The following is a 14,406-nucleotide window of genomic DNA, read 5'->3' on the forward strand; positions in this document are numbered from 1 at the left end:
AAAGTTTGTTACATTTTTAAAATAAAAGACTGATTACACACTGGAGATTGATAAATTTGGGAATTTATAAGCTGAGTTGGGTTTTCACAGGAGCCAGGACAGCCCATGCAATCTTTCATCTACGTATGTTTATTTCTGATGCTCTCTTCACTGCCCTTCCCTTAGCTTTATCTCTCTCTCTCTTCCTTTCTAGGCTGTTACCCTTGACATGTGCAGCAGCCCCTCGAAGCTGTGGAGACCAGGTCATCTGGAATGTCCATTTATGTCAGTGGAAGAAAGAAAAAGGGGTCTCCTCCCATCCTCACCACTGTGTTCTCGCATCTACCCTGCTCCCGTCCCACTTCCTGCAACTCAATTGTTGACAGTTTAACAGTGGGTTTCTGGAAACTGTGCTGCCTCCTTGATGGTCTAACTACCAGAGTTACTCCAATAGCAGGAATTTCAAGCCAGGTAAGGGGAGCCATGTCAGGTTGCCAGATGGTGGGGAAGACAGGTGTGGGTGAGCTGGCTTCAGACTAAAGCAAGGAAGAGGGAATCAAGTGTTGGAATCACTTTTGAGAAAAGGAGTCAAGTGAACCTCATTACCCATTATGGAGCCCTATTATCCTTTAGTGCTATCTGGACTTGGATTTAACCTGGGACAAATAGTTTTCTTCTTATGCTTGTTCCATCCCTGCTTCCATGTTATATCCTTTCCCTTTCTAAAATGGTAATAATAAGAAATAACTAATCACCCTAGAACATAAATTTCATTTAAGATGTCACAATCAGAATATTATCCTGTTTTTCAGAGGTGCAAACTTCCCATGGTTACATGCAAGCAGTACTAAATGGATGGATCTAGGATTCAAATTCAGGGCTTTCTGATTTTAAAATTCATGTTCTGCTACTGGCCAAGTGGCCTAGGGTGGTTTGCCCTAAACGCTTCACCTTTGTATGGAGGCATCCATGCAGTGGGGCTTATGGAAAGTGAAGGAGGAACCTCAGAGCCTTAGTCTTTTTTTTTTTTTTTTTTTTGAGACGGAGTCTCACTCTGTTGCCCAGGCCAGAGTGTAGTGGCACAATCTTGACTGACTGCAACCTCTGCCTCCTGGGTTCAAGTAATTCTCCTGCCTCAGCCTCCTGAGTAGCTGGGATTACAGGCACCCACTACCATACCTGGCTAATTTAAAAAATTTTTTTTAGTAGAGATGGCATTTCACCATATCTGCCAGGCTGGTCTCAAACTCCTGACCTTGTGATCTGCCTGCCTCAGCCTCCCAAAGTGCTGGGATTACAGGCCTGAGCCACTGTGCCCAGGCTGCCTTATTCTTCTTAAAGCAGGCTCTCTAGAAGGAAGCTTGCAGGAGTGGGAACTCGATGAGATTATTGTGTTAATCTGTTGCGAACAGCTATCTGGAAACGACATTTTGACAATCTTCCCCCCACCCCTCCAAACCACTTTCTTGTACATATTCCAGAATAATAGACAGAAGAATTTAATACATGTAATGCTTTGCTTTCCATTTACACTATCATAAATTACAAAGTATTGTTCACTTCACAAAATAAAACCATTTCCAGATAATTTTTTGACAGTATCAAGAAGTACATAGACTACAACAAACAAATCTGTACAATTGGGAGGAGGGATAATAGCAGGGAAGAGGTCAAAGCATTCTGACCTCCGTGTGCCAGTGGAGTCCATCTGCATAGCCCTTGGGACTGTCAAGGTCAATAGTCACACGGTGGTCCTCCTTTCAGCTCCACGTAACACACAGTCATTCTCTTCTGCCCACTCCAAAGCAAGACTGCTGAGTTTACACAAATTATCTCAATCAGAGGAAAAGACATTGTAGTTTGATTTTTAAAAAATCTAGATTTACAGTTTCTGATGTTTTAAATATTTCACCTATGTTACAAAATATAGAAATCTTGGTGTGAAAGGCTCATGCTAAGATAAATATAACCAAGAGAATGGAACTATAGTAACAAAATCATATTAAATTATCCATACAGAGCTACTTTTATCAAGGAGGAACAAACATTTGGGATAAACCAACCTTATTCTCACTTTTAAAAATAGGTTTATAAAACAAACAAAATGGAAAACATTGACAATTTTTCTGCAGATTCGCTTTTCACCAATACAGAAATGTGGCAAAAATACAATTTGATATTCAGAGGGCCTGGCCGGGAAGACAGGAGGAAAGGTGCTAAATTTTTTACATGGACCAGATACATCTGGTGTTCTCAAATAATTTTAGGTAAAATGATTGCAAAAGACTATGACCAATTCCAAAACATACTTTGGGAATTCACAAAATTGGTACGAAAAGAAAATTAGCGGACATTTCAGACCTTCCTACAATTGCTATAAATATATACCATACAGTAGCAGAATGCCAGTGCTTAAGAGCAAAAACTATCAAAAGCAGGAACACAGGGGCAGGTGAAATTTCATTGAAACGCACTGAGAAGGACAGAGGTATGTTGAGATAATACTGCATTCATGGTCAACTTTTTCAGGGCGTCACAGCAAAATGAGGGACAAGGTACACAGCATAATAACCAATGCACTGCATTGACTTCTATTTGCTAAAATAACATTCTTGTGGCTAAAATAAAAATACATTTTATGATAATAGCATTTAACATTGAACAGAATTGTCTTTTTTGTAAGTGGAAAATGTATAACTGTATCAAGTACCTTTATGAATTAAGTTCCCTTTTATTACCAATAAGACTGAAGTGTAAAAGTCTACATTGTTTAATAAATTAAAGATGTATTAATCACTCTTCCAGCAAACCAGGCATACATAGGAGGCACAGCAAAAGATCCAAGGCGAGGGGCTTTCCTCACCTTTACCCTTGTTCTCATATGGAGGTGGCGCGTCTATGAGACACAGTACCCCACTCGGCGATCCTCTGCGGTCCAGCAAATTCTATCACTTGTTTGGAAAACAAATCAAGTGTAAGAAATGTTTTTATTACTTTAGCTTTGTCAACTTGGATGGCACTGGGGCCATTCAGCTCATTTCCCTGATGGGTTAAAATAAAACGTCTTCATTTTCTATTAAAATCTGCACAATCAGCTTTTGGTACCGCATGTCGTGCAGGGTGGTAAGGGTGCTATCCTCGGGGGGCCTCATCAGCGTGGGCCCAAACACGATCCCCAGATTTTCTGCATTCATGAAATTATCTTTTTCATTCATAGTAACCCTGCAAAACAGAACAGAGACATCACGGAGACTTGAGGATTGATTTCTGCATTGATTATGTACGTAATTCCCAAGAACATCTCTGGTTCAGAAAACTGCAAGAAAAAATTAGGAATCAGAATAGCAGAAAGGTATTTTTTTAAAGGATAATTTACCGATTTTTCCTTTTAAATTGTTGATGTCCCCTTCACCGGTGGAAATGAATTACTTATGTGAATCTGGCAGGAACACAATTTTTAGAATTAGAAAATTAGTCCTCCTTATTAAGTAAATGTGGAACTATCACTTAAGGACTAGGATACTGGTTTGTAGGGGCAGCAGATTCTGAGGCTGGCCAGGGTCCAGCGGAAGGCTTTTTTCCCTCTTGTGGCTTCCTGCTGGTCTGTATGCTGGAGAGTGGGAAGCGGAGGGCAGGACCAGTGGCAGAGGAGAAAGGTTATGTGTAGAACGGGCCGTCATGAATTTAGGAAGAGCCTGGCCATTATCATGGAGTGGAGGAATGGCTGGAATGTGGCCAAACTGGAAGGCAGTTGGACATTATTTCTAGTTCCCACAGGATGAGGTCTACAGCAGTTGAAATTAAAAATCTTCATTTTGACATCCAGATAAGAACGGCAGAGCCTTTAAGAATAAAATTCAAACTGCAAAGTTGGTTTAACACCTTCCTCATGGAATAAAATTACAACCTCCCAGTTTTGTTTTCACAAATTTATGTTTTAGAATGTTTGTAACAGATGTAAAAGGGAGTGGGTTCTCCAAACAAGAGCAAAATGTAATTAAAATGTGTTTAGACTTTGCATAGATAAGCCATCCCTTTCTATTTCCTTAGAACTCATTAGGATTAGCCACTGAGCATTATTTTAAGGGCAACCTGTTTGTTTGCATCATTTACATGCCACAAAGCTAAGAAGGAGGTTGGAAAGAGGACATTTCTCACCATCAAAGTGTGCACAGCTTCCTCTTACGTCAGGCACCACACCTGACCAAACAAGATGGCTAGTAAACTCACCATGATAAAAATACAACATTATTGGCATTTAAGGTTAACCTGAAAGATGTCAGCATTTTTTCTGGTAGAGATACTTTGCCTTCCAAATTGTAGCAACTGGATATTGATCACAATAAAAGAAATCTAAAAATTACTTGTACTCCCAAATTCAATAAATTAATAAAAAATTAGGAATATTCTGAGCTAAATGTTACCACCACCTATCACTCTGAAACTGAGCAATGGTATTGTATGTCTTGTAAGGCAGAAAAATAAAAATCTCAATACTTAGTGTTTACACAGTCCTGGTGTTTATATAGTCCTCAGTTTGCTTCCTTTCACTTACTAAGTAGATCTGTAAGCTGGTCAATGTAGACAACTTTTAGTTCATTTTATCAAAGAATGGGCTGCTGTCAAGTATTTTTCAAAAACACAGAGGCACACAGATGTGCCTTGATCCCTCCAATGTTACAACACCAATTCATCGACCTCATTACACATGTACAGTGAAAGAGAGAGAGACAAGGTTTAGGGAAAAGAGTGTCAGCAGAGGCTCTAGTGTCCTGGAAACATCCAAATGTCTCCATCTCTGTCTCCCACACACTCACATGGACGGCCCTGTGTGTGGCAGCTACTCTCTGAGATGGTCCTCAGTGATCCATGCCTCCTGGAATTCATACCCTGCATCCCTTCCCCTAGAGTATGGGCTGGACTTGGTTTGCTTCTAACAAAACATGGCAAAAGCAATAGGATGTCACTTCTGATTCGGTTACAGAAAGACTTTCATACTGGGTGCTCTTGCTTTCTTGTTCTGCAAGAAGCCAGTTGGCTTTCTGTGAGCCGCCTATGGAGAAATGCACATGGCAAGGAACTGAGGGTTGCCTCCAGCAAATAGATGGTGAGGAGGTGAAGCCTTCAGTCCAATAGCCTTTAGGGAACTGAATCCTGCTAACAACCACCTGAGCAGGCTTGGAGATGGATGCTACCACCATCAAGCCTTCAAGAGTGAATTCTTTTTTCTTGAGACAGAGTCTCACCCTGTCACCCAGGATGGAATGCAGTGGCACGATCTTTGCTCACTGTGGCCTTTGCCTTCCAGGTTCAAGCAAGTCTCCTGCCTTAGCCTCCCGAGTAGCTGGGATTATAGGCCCATCAAGCCTTCAGATGAGACTGCAGCCTCATTACAGACCTTGAATCAGAGGCAGCCAGCTGAGGCATACCTGGATTCCTGACCCTTAGAAACAGATAATAAATGTTTACTGTTTTAAGACACCGAGTTTTGGGGGCAATTTGTTACTTCATGACAGAGAACTCATACATCCAGAAAAATAAGAAATCAGGTTGGGAATGTGCTCTCCCAGAAGGCAGGCAGGCTCAGGAGCCTAGAAGCGGGCAAGCAACAGGGGGAAGAACAGGACACAGGGTACAGGGCTTGTGTAAGAGGAAGACATGGAGGCAGTGTAGACAAATGGTTAAGGCTCTGCATTGGCCTCCCTGGGTTTAGATCCTGGCTTTACCTCTTCAAATCAGCTACGTAACCTCCCCAAGCATCAGCAATCTCGCAAGTGACACGAGGCCCCTAACGGTGCCCCTCTCATAGGGACGATACACTGAAAGTGCCTGGAGTGGCTCCCGGCACAGTGAAGTTCTGGCAGTTATGGCTGGGGCTGGATGCTCTGTCCCCTCAGTGGGCTGGGGAGGAATGGCATACACTTTTCCTTATGCATTAACCGCCCCAGAGGGAGATCGGGCTTTGTGCACGAGACATCAGCTTACTTTTTGAGGTGGATCATTAGGTACCGGAGGGTTTCATAGTGGGCAGGAGGCAGCAGCATCAGTACTTCATGGACGGCTTCCAGCCTCTCATCTGCATTGGAGATTTCTGTGAAGTTCACGCATGATGGGTATTAGTTCAGAGTTGTGACATTCACGTTTTCAAAGAAATAACGAGAAGTTTGTGTTTGCTTTGGCCAGAAATGGGAGAAGGATTCTAAGAAATTCATGCAACCCAAGCACTGTTTCACTTAATCAATTTGTTGGTGTCCTGTGTCATTCAGGAAAGAGTTTGAGTCTGAGTACCACATGCTAATTGAATATCCTCAGTGTGGGTGGCCAGAGGCTTGCCCTCCGTGAATGTGTAAGTCAGGAGAATGCATACAGTCTGAGAGCATGTATGCAGACTGTACTTTGCTGCCTTCTTAACACTGGATTTGCTAGAAATCTCACTCCTACAAGCTTTCATTTAAACTTGAAAATGTTTGTAAAGTTGTCTAATGAGTCTTTCCCCGGCAGACTTCTATAACCTAATACATTTACAAGGCAAGGACATTGGCAATGAGCCACCCAACTCAGCCTGCACTCATGGCACTTCTCACCGTGGTGTTGGCATGCTTAACCCCAGTGCACAGCCCAGGTTAGGAAGTGGAGACTGGACATATTAACAATGGGAGGAAGAGTGCATGCTTCTGGTTTTTGGGTCTCTGATAGGTATTGGCAGCTACTCAAAGAAAACGTTCCTGCTATTCCTCCTGGAGTGGAGGATACCCAGGTGCTACAACCTTCTTTGCCAGGACCACCAGGGCCCAGGAAGGAGGGAATAGCCTTACTGGAGTCAGGGCCTCAGCTCATCTGAAAAGTGCATCTCACACTGATCCCAGCCTGCTTTTGTGTCTTCCCATCAGGCATCTCATTACTATATTTAACAGCATACCTAAACTTTTCAACCTTTAAAGGTTTTTGTTTTTGTTTTTAAAAAACTAGCAAAAACTTCCTCAAAGTAAGCTTGACCTCTGTGTTATGTATCTCGGCATCTCAATCTCCCTTTGGTCACTTTTGCCTCTTCCTGGGCAAAGTGTAGCCCCTTCCTCCACACCTGCCTTTCACTCTGTTCCTCTTTCCTACAGCAGTGGGTCCAAGCGCAGAACACTGAATGAGCAACGCTGGGCTGATGGAAGGCAAACGCTGATGTCCCTTTCAGGGACCCAGGACCTCAGTTCTCTAAGCCTCGCTTTTCTTCTCTGTTAAATGAGATTATAATATTTGCCACATGGAGTACATGAGAGGACTAAACTAGAAGATGCTGGTGAGACGTTCTAGTATAGTACTTGACACAGTGTATTCTGGCCTTCTATTAATTTTGAACGAATCAATAGACAAAACTTGGTTGTGACTTTAATTGATTAGCAAATGAGATTCTGCCTAACAGATAAAAGTAGTTAATCTAGACCAAGCTTGTCCAGCTCGCAGCCTGTGGGCCACATATGGACCAGGACAGCTTTGAATATGGCCCAGCACAAATTTGTAAGCTTTCTTAAAGATTATAAAATTTTTAATTTTTTTTTTTTTAGCTTATCAGGTATCGTTAATGTTAGTGTATTTTATGTGTGGCCCAATAATTCTTCTTCCAGTGTGGCCCAGGGAAGAAAAAAGATTGGATACCCTTGATCTAGTCAGTCCTCATTGAAGATTCTTTTCTGCTACAGAAATATTCATGCTTTCAACATAGAATAGCCTGACTGTGTTGGTTCCCAGCATATAAGGAACGATGGGGACAGAACTGGCTGACACATACATCAGTCCACAGGGTTGGCTTAGTACTGGTTCACCTCAGCTGTTGAACTATGTCTGGTTGTCAATCAACTGTACTGCTGTGTCCTCACTTGGCAAGACAGTTACGAATGCAATGATTTCAACAGTTCTGAGTTTTAATTTTCTGAAGGTCAAAAGCATTGTACTTAAAAATTCGGTACAAATAAAAAATTAGTTTGAAGTACTTACTTGCTGCATCTATAAATTTGGAATAGGTGTCATATGTGATGACAGGGATGGGTAAGTCTCTGAAATACAGTTTAAGGGCTCCAGTAATGATGTTTATGTCTGGATAGACATTGGCAGATATATCAGCCTTTTCACCATCTGAAAAACAATCAGTGATCCAAGTTCTAATTAGGACCTTATTTCACCAAGGCATGTACAGAAAGAAAAAAAAATCCAACAATGAATGCTCCCTGACAAGTCTCAGCTAACTCTCTTGGCTTCCGATAACACTGAAGTCTAGGAGGCAATAGAAGGGAGTGTGGTGAGAGTGAGTTAGGCTCTGAAGGTTTGTGCAGGTAAACAGGTGATAAAACAAACTTGAAACAGTGCTTTGGGTCCCGGCTGCTGGTAATTTGCTAAATAGAAAGTTAGCACAATAATTTGTATTATGGACACAAAGGTTCATAATAAAATGACAGTCTAATCGGAAACGAGAGCATCAAGAAGCTCTGATATATCTCCACCAGTGTTTCTTAGACTTGGATTTGGAAGTCACATTCACAAGATGATTGTTGAATATTTTCAGTTCTTACTGTTTCTTTCAGGCTCACTGAAGGTTTTTATAAGTTGATCCTTCCTCCCTGATCCCCTAGGACTTTAATCTGGGACACTTTACCCTTTCCTCATGAATATGTGATGTTGTATTTCTTGTCATTCCTTTCTTTTCTTTCTTTCTTTTTTTTTTTTTTTGGAGATAGTCTTACTCTGTAGCCCATGCTGGAGTGCAGTGGGGCAGTCTTGGTTCACTGCAACCTCTGCCTCCCAGGTTCAAGTGATTTTGCTGTCTCAGTCTCCCAAGTAGCTGGGATTACAGGCATGCACCACCATGCCTGGCTAATTTTTGTATTTTTAGTAAAGACGAGGTTTCACCATGTTGGCCAGGCTGGTCTCGAACTCCTGACCTCAAGTGATCCACCTGCCTCAGATTCCCAAAGTGCTGGGATTACAGACATGAACCACCTTGCCCACCTTACCATTTCTAACAATGATGCGCAAGACATTTTTTGACTTTTGTACCATTGGGAAATACCAGTCCAATTTGATTAAAAATGTTTTAATCATATAGGAATTCTTAATACCTTTTGCATAAAGAATTTGCTTCAGCAAATTTGGTTCTGAAGATTAAAAAGCCGTGGATGAACAGAAGACAGTAAAAGCCTAACAGACAGGCCATGTTGATTTCATTATTTACATACTTAGCAAACAGTTACTGAGAATCTGTCATGTGCCAAGCACTGTTAAGCCCTAGTGAACCAAAGTAGAAAAGAGATACTGTCTTCCAACCAACAGTTCTAGTTAGATGGACAGTCAGACATGCGACTCAACCATGACAAGGAAACGGGAAGATTGCTATGCTGAAAAGTGTGCAGAATATGGTGGGGGGATGTGGCAAAAGGAAGTGGAGCTCTGAGTTTGGCTTAGAGCAGTCAGGGAGGCTTCCTCAAGGAGGAAAAGCTTGAGCTGACCCCTGATTACAGGCGTTTGCCAGGCAGAGAGGTGAATACATTTCAGATGGACAGGACAATGTGAGCCGAGGCACTTCTTCATGGCAACAAATTTTTTTTTGTAGTATTTCAGGATTGCTGGATATGTTTCAGGATTGCTGAAGTATACAATACAGTAGGGAGGAGGAACTGGAGAGGAGTGTAAAGAGGGAGGGAGGGCCACATCATTGAAGATCTCCTATACCACACTACAGAGCAGAGGCTGTATCCAATAGGTGTTCCATGTCTTGACTGGCTGTATCAGAATTATTTGGATTGTTTACTAGAAATACAGATTCTTGGGCTTACTGAGCTTTCTGAGTGAGTGTTCGGGTTGGGTTCTAGTGACCTGTATTTTTAACCAGATCCCCAGGTTGACCATGATATCTAAGCTAAGAGAAAAGCAGTTCCCTCCTAAACCTCCACTGGGTTCCCCTACTTTAGTGCTGGGGGTGCCCTTCCATCCCTCTGATCCCTTCTTTGGAGCTTTGAGAGGAGAAGAATGGGATCCTGAGACAGGGGATGCAGAAGGGGACTCCAGTGCCATGTGCATTGGCTGCCCATTGACAGTGATCACTTGTCAATGGCTGCTAAAGAAACACTTTGCCCAGAGAGGCAGAAACATGAGATGTGTAAGCCATTATTCCTCTGTTTCTTGAAGAGTAACTCTTAGTAGTTCCAAAACCCCATTTCTACTATGATTAAAATCTAGTTCCAAATGAGAAGGGTGTTAAGGATGTCAGATGGCATTCAAGAAAGTATAAGCTTACCTCTGTCAAATGCCATTTTGACATCTTCAATGTGTTCAGTGAACCCAGAGACTCTGTAAAGGCCTTCCGATTTTAATCCTGTTAGAGACAGACAGACTGACTTTAGCTTCTTGAAACATCTAAAAAAAGACTCTAATTTCATGTCTACACTACATGCTATCAGGAAATGAGCAAATATAGTCAGCGATCTTATTTATCACACACTGTTGCGTCACAGCTTGGACTTGTCTGTCACAGTTTCCAGGCAAGTCTGTTCTCATTTGCCCATGTAGCAGTGGAGAGCTCAGTGGAAATCCAGTCTTCTTCCTGCCTGGCTTTGCAAAGAGAACTGATATTTAAGATTCTCATGGACCATTCCCTTACTTCCCTTCCTTTGTTCATGAGCTTGCTGAACACGAATTTCATCACTGTGGGAAGTAACCTGGCTTTCTTCCTAGCATCATCTTTCTTTTTTAATTTTTTCTAGGTACTAGTAGGTGCATATATTTATGGGGTATATGCGATATTTTGATAAAGGCATACAATGTATAATAATCACAGCAGGGTAAATGGGGTACCTAGCATCATCTTAATCCATGTGCTATATTGTATGTAGCACTGTACTAGATACACACGTGTATGTATGTGGGTATCTAATATATATTACACTGATTTTATTGGAAAAAATTAGAATATTACAGCCTTTCATGTTTACTCATAAATAAGACTATATGTTAACTGTGTAAAAATGATTATTTGTTATACTTTCAGACAACTGACTATATAAACAGATGCAGGAAAATAAAGTTCTAGTTCTTGCTTCTAGAAATTTGATCATTGCAAATTTAGGCTAAGAAAAATACTTGGTTTCTGTTCCTGGAGCTTACTGATTTGTTAAGACAATGTCCTAAATGAGTCAGTTCCCAAAAGTATGAGCAGGGATAAAGAACCAGATTTTAGACTTTGTATGTCACAAACTAACTGCTATCAAAACTATAGCTACAGTAACAAGCAAACAAATAGCTTCTGCTGCTGCCGCCATATATCCTGCCAAACTCTGGATAATTCACATGTGCTCCTTTTTTTTCATTTGGAAAACATTAATGGAGTGTGTATTATCTGCCATATATAAGGATCTTCATTAGGTATGCATCAGAGACAACAAATATATGGCATAAATCACAAATACTTCCCCTCCTCCCTCCTGTGACCATGACAGATGCGCTTAGTTGATCTCCGCCCTTTTTCCCACTGAGCCCTCTTTGGCCTCAGAATTTGTCTAAGTACCAGTTGTTCAGGTGACCACTACTGATCAACTGGAGTTGTCACACAAGACGAAACCTGTGGGTCATCCTGTTCTAAGATGCTGGTGCATGTAAACACATCTCAGTCCAGTTAGAACATGCACTGCCCCAGAGGCACGGACCCAGTGGATTATGGGAGACCCTAGCAGTGGACAGCGAACCCTGCTTGTTGATGGATGAATCCAAGTTCTGGCCTCTGGTGAGGCTCTTTTTCTAGCTCACAGACAGCCACCTTCTCTCACACGTCCGTTTCTTGGTATATGCGCATGGAGAGGGAGAGCGAACTTGCTCTTTGGTGTCTCTTCTCATAAGGACATTCCACATATTGTCTACGGTCCCTCCTTTAGGATCTCATTCAGCCTTAATTACTCCTTTGGATATCTCCATCTCCAAATACAATCACACTGGAGATTAGGGCTTCAATATGTAAATTTAGTGGGGCGGGGGACACAAACATTCAGCCATAAGATTCACTGAGTCACTTTCAAAGAAATCCAGGTTTTCAAAGAACGTAGTAAAATCCATGCTTTTGTTCTCACTCATAAGTGGGAGTTGAACAATGAGAACACATGGACACAGGGAGGGGAACATCACACTGGGGCCTGTTGTGGGGTGAGGGCAAGGGCAGGGAGAACATTAGGACAAATATCTAATGCATGCAGGGCTTAAAACTTAGATGACGCGTTGATAGATGCAGCAAACCACCATGGCACATGTATACCTATGTAACAAACCTGCACGTTCTGCACATGTATCCCAGAACTTAAAGTAAAATAAAAATTCTATGCCTTATACTATATGCCAAGTTGTATGGTTTAGAGTATAATTAAATGTGGATAATCTTCCTGACTCCAGCCCATGCTTCACTGAGCAAAGCATCATCCTATATTATATCGAGATGCTTTTTTGAGAAGCTAATCTTTGAAGGAAATGATAAAGGTTGAGTTAGAGTTTGCCAGAGTAGCAGAAGCTGCCAGCTATCCTTCCAATATTTGTTCTCCCTTTCTTCTGTTGTAACGAAACCTTCGATTTTTAGAATATCCACTGCAGTGGTTATTAAACTCTGGCCCATGTGAGAGCAGAAGTGACATTTACAGCTGCTGGGTTGTGGCCTTGAAGGAACTGAGCATGCTCTTTTCCGCTTCTTGTTGGGTGATATGCAAATGAGATGGTGGTGGCCAACTGCGATCCTGCACTCAGGACAGCACTCAAGCGGGACAGAGCAACAAGCTGCAGCGCCTGGGTGCCTGCCGTGGGGGATCAGACTATTCCTGGACTGCTCCTGGGTACCTGGACTATGACTAGGGAGACAAATAGATTTCTATCTTGTCAAAGGCACTGTTACTCGGATCTCCGTGACAGCACCGAGATGTAAAGGCTAAGTAATATAGCTAGATTTGGAGGTGGAGGTATGGGTTTGGTCATTCCAAGAAAAGGCAAAAACTGAGGCCAGTAGATTGGACATTGTACTAGGTCCATTTTTGTATCAATTCACTTTAATCTTCACTAACCACCTTATTTTATTGACTGAGGTGCAGTTGATTCCATTCATATTACAGATGAGGAAACAGATATTTAAATATAGTAAGTAACTTGCCTAAGGTCACACTACAGCCAGTAAGAGACAGGGCTGGGAATTTAAGTTCAGGTCCTTGATCTTTTCACTCTACCACATCAGGCAGAGACAAATGAACATAAAAGAACATTTGGAGGACAATAAGGAATTTTCTGTGAATGGACGACACGGAAAGATGTTGGTAGTGATGGCCCCACAGCTGGGAATGTGAGTGTCATACAAATTTCTCCCAGCCCATTCTCTGGTTCTACTTGCCTGCTTCGGCCCCTAATACCTAGGGCTCTAATCCCTGTGCTATGATTCTTTTGGTGTAAATTCCTAATTTGTGCCATTCTATCTAGCTCTTATACTAGGCATACTTAGTGCTGTACTCCCTATTCTGAAATGTTAGACACGGCAGTAATGTTGCCTGAATGATCAGTTGTCTCTGTTAAGGATCACAATGGGAGGACCCCAGCTTCTTCAGAAAAGCCCTGAGTGCAAGTTCTGGAGAGACAGATAATCTGACCCCAAACTGCAGAGCCCAGGGCCACTTGTCCCAACCACTCATCCAGAGGCAGAGAATCCTTCCTCTCCTCTTACCCAGTTTAGCCACTGCATTAATATGTTCACCAGATCCCAAAGCACTCATTAAACTCTGTCAGACACAGCAGTGAAAATACAGAAGGCATTTCTTACACTCTGAGATTAAATTAGAAGTCATCGGGGAACAGGATAGCTATGGCTTTTCCCTCCACAGAAAAGGGAATAATTTCCTCTCTTTAAAGGGTTGGGATAAGCTATGACATCCTCCTTAGTTTTGCTCTGGAAAAAATGGGGTAGTTGACCAATAAATATATATGTATAAAATATATTAAGCCAATTTGGACGCACTAATGGATACCAAGTATAACAGAATATGATACATGGCAAAAATGGTTTATGCCTTACGAAAAGGCTGTATACATGGCCAAATCACCCAGGTTACATCCAGCAATGCAACCTCTCCTCAACCCGACCCGGTCTGCCACATCTGTGAACATTTTGATGCTGAATAGTGGCCAAAGAAAGCACAAATAAAGGAAAAGTGACCCATGTACCACATAAAGAACATTTTTTGAAATGTTTCTATCTTCCTTGTCTCCTTTATTTTCATTGCATAGATCTCTTAAATCTTTGAAGTTTCCTCAATAATATTAGAAGCACATTTTTAAATGGTTGGAGATGTGCTGCTCGACAATTTCTTATTTAATACAAGCACCTTTTTTTCCCTCAAAGATCCAATGCAAGCCTCACTTCTGCCATAACCC

The 14,406-nt window shown here is 41.8% G+C and overlaps 1 protein-coding gene and 1 long non-coding RNA gene across 3 annotated transcripts in view; one reads left to right on the forward strand and one right to left on the reverse strand.

The window, feature by feature from the left end:
- Positions 1–4,473, forward strand: part of LOC135276529 (uncharacterized) — a 31,220-nt gene extending 26,747 nt beyond the window's left edge. The window contains exons 2-4 of the long non-coding RNA XR_010344087.1: positions 194–450; positions 2,785–2,953; positions 3,197–4,473. This is a non-coding gene — a long non-coding RNA (uncharacterized LOC135276529). The remainder of the gene's footprint in view (positions 1–193; positions 451–2,784; positions 2,954–3,196) is intronic.
- The window catches only part of CHN2 (chimerin 2), a 318,704-nt gene continuing 305,760 nt past the window's right edge, over positions 1,463–14,406 (reverse strand). For both annotated transcript variants that reach the window (XM_012447769.2, XM_012447770.2), the window contains exons 10-13: positions 10,259–10,336; positions 7,966–8,103; positions 5,965–6,070; positions 1,463–3,201 (exon numbers count right to left, since the gene is read on the reverse strand). In XM_012447769.2, the coding sequence (XP_012303192.1) occupies positions 3,030–3,201; positions 5,965–6,070; positions 7,966–8,103; positions 10,259–10,336 (494 nt within the window). In that variant the 3' untranslated portion in view covers positions 1,463–3,029. The remainder of the gene's footprint in view (positions 3,202–5,964; positions 6,071–7,965; positions 8,104–10,258; positions 10,337–14,406) is intronic.

Source organism: Aotus nancymaae, unplaced genomic scaffold, assembly GCF_030222135.1.
Source record: "Aotus nancymaae isolate 86718 unplaced genomic scaffold, 86718_ANA_hifiasm-v0.15.2.pri h1tg000025l, whole genome shotgun sequence".
Taxonomy (NCBI): Eukaryota; Metazoa; Chordata; class Mammalia; order Primates; family Aotidae; genus Aotus; species Aotus nancymaae.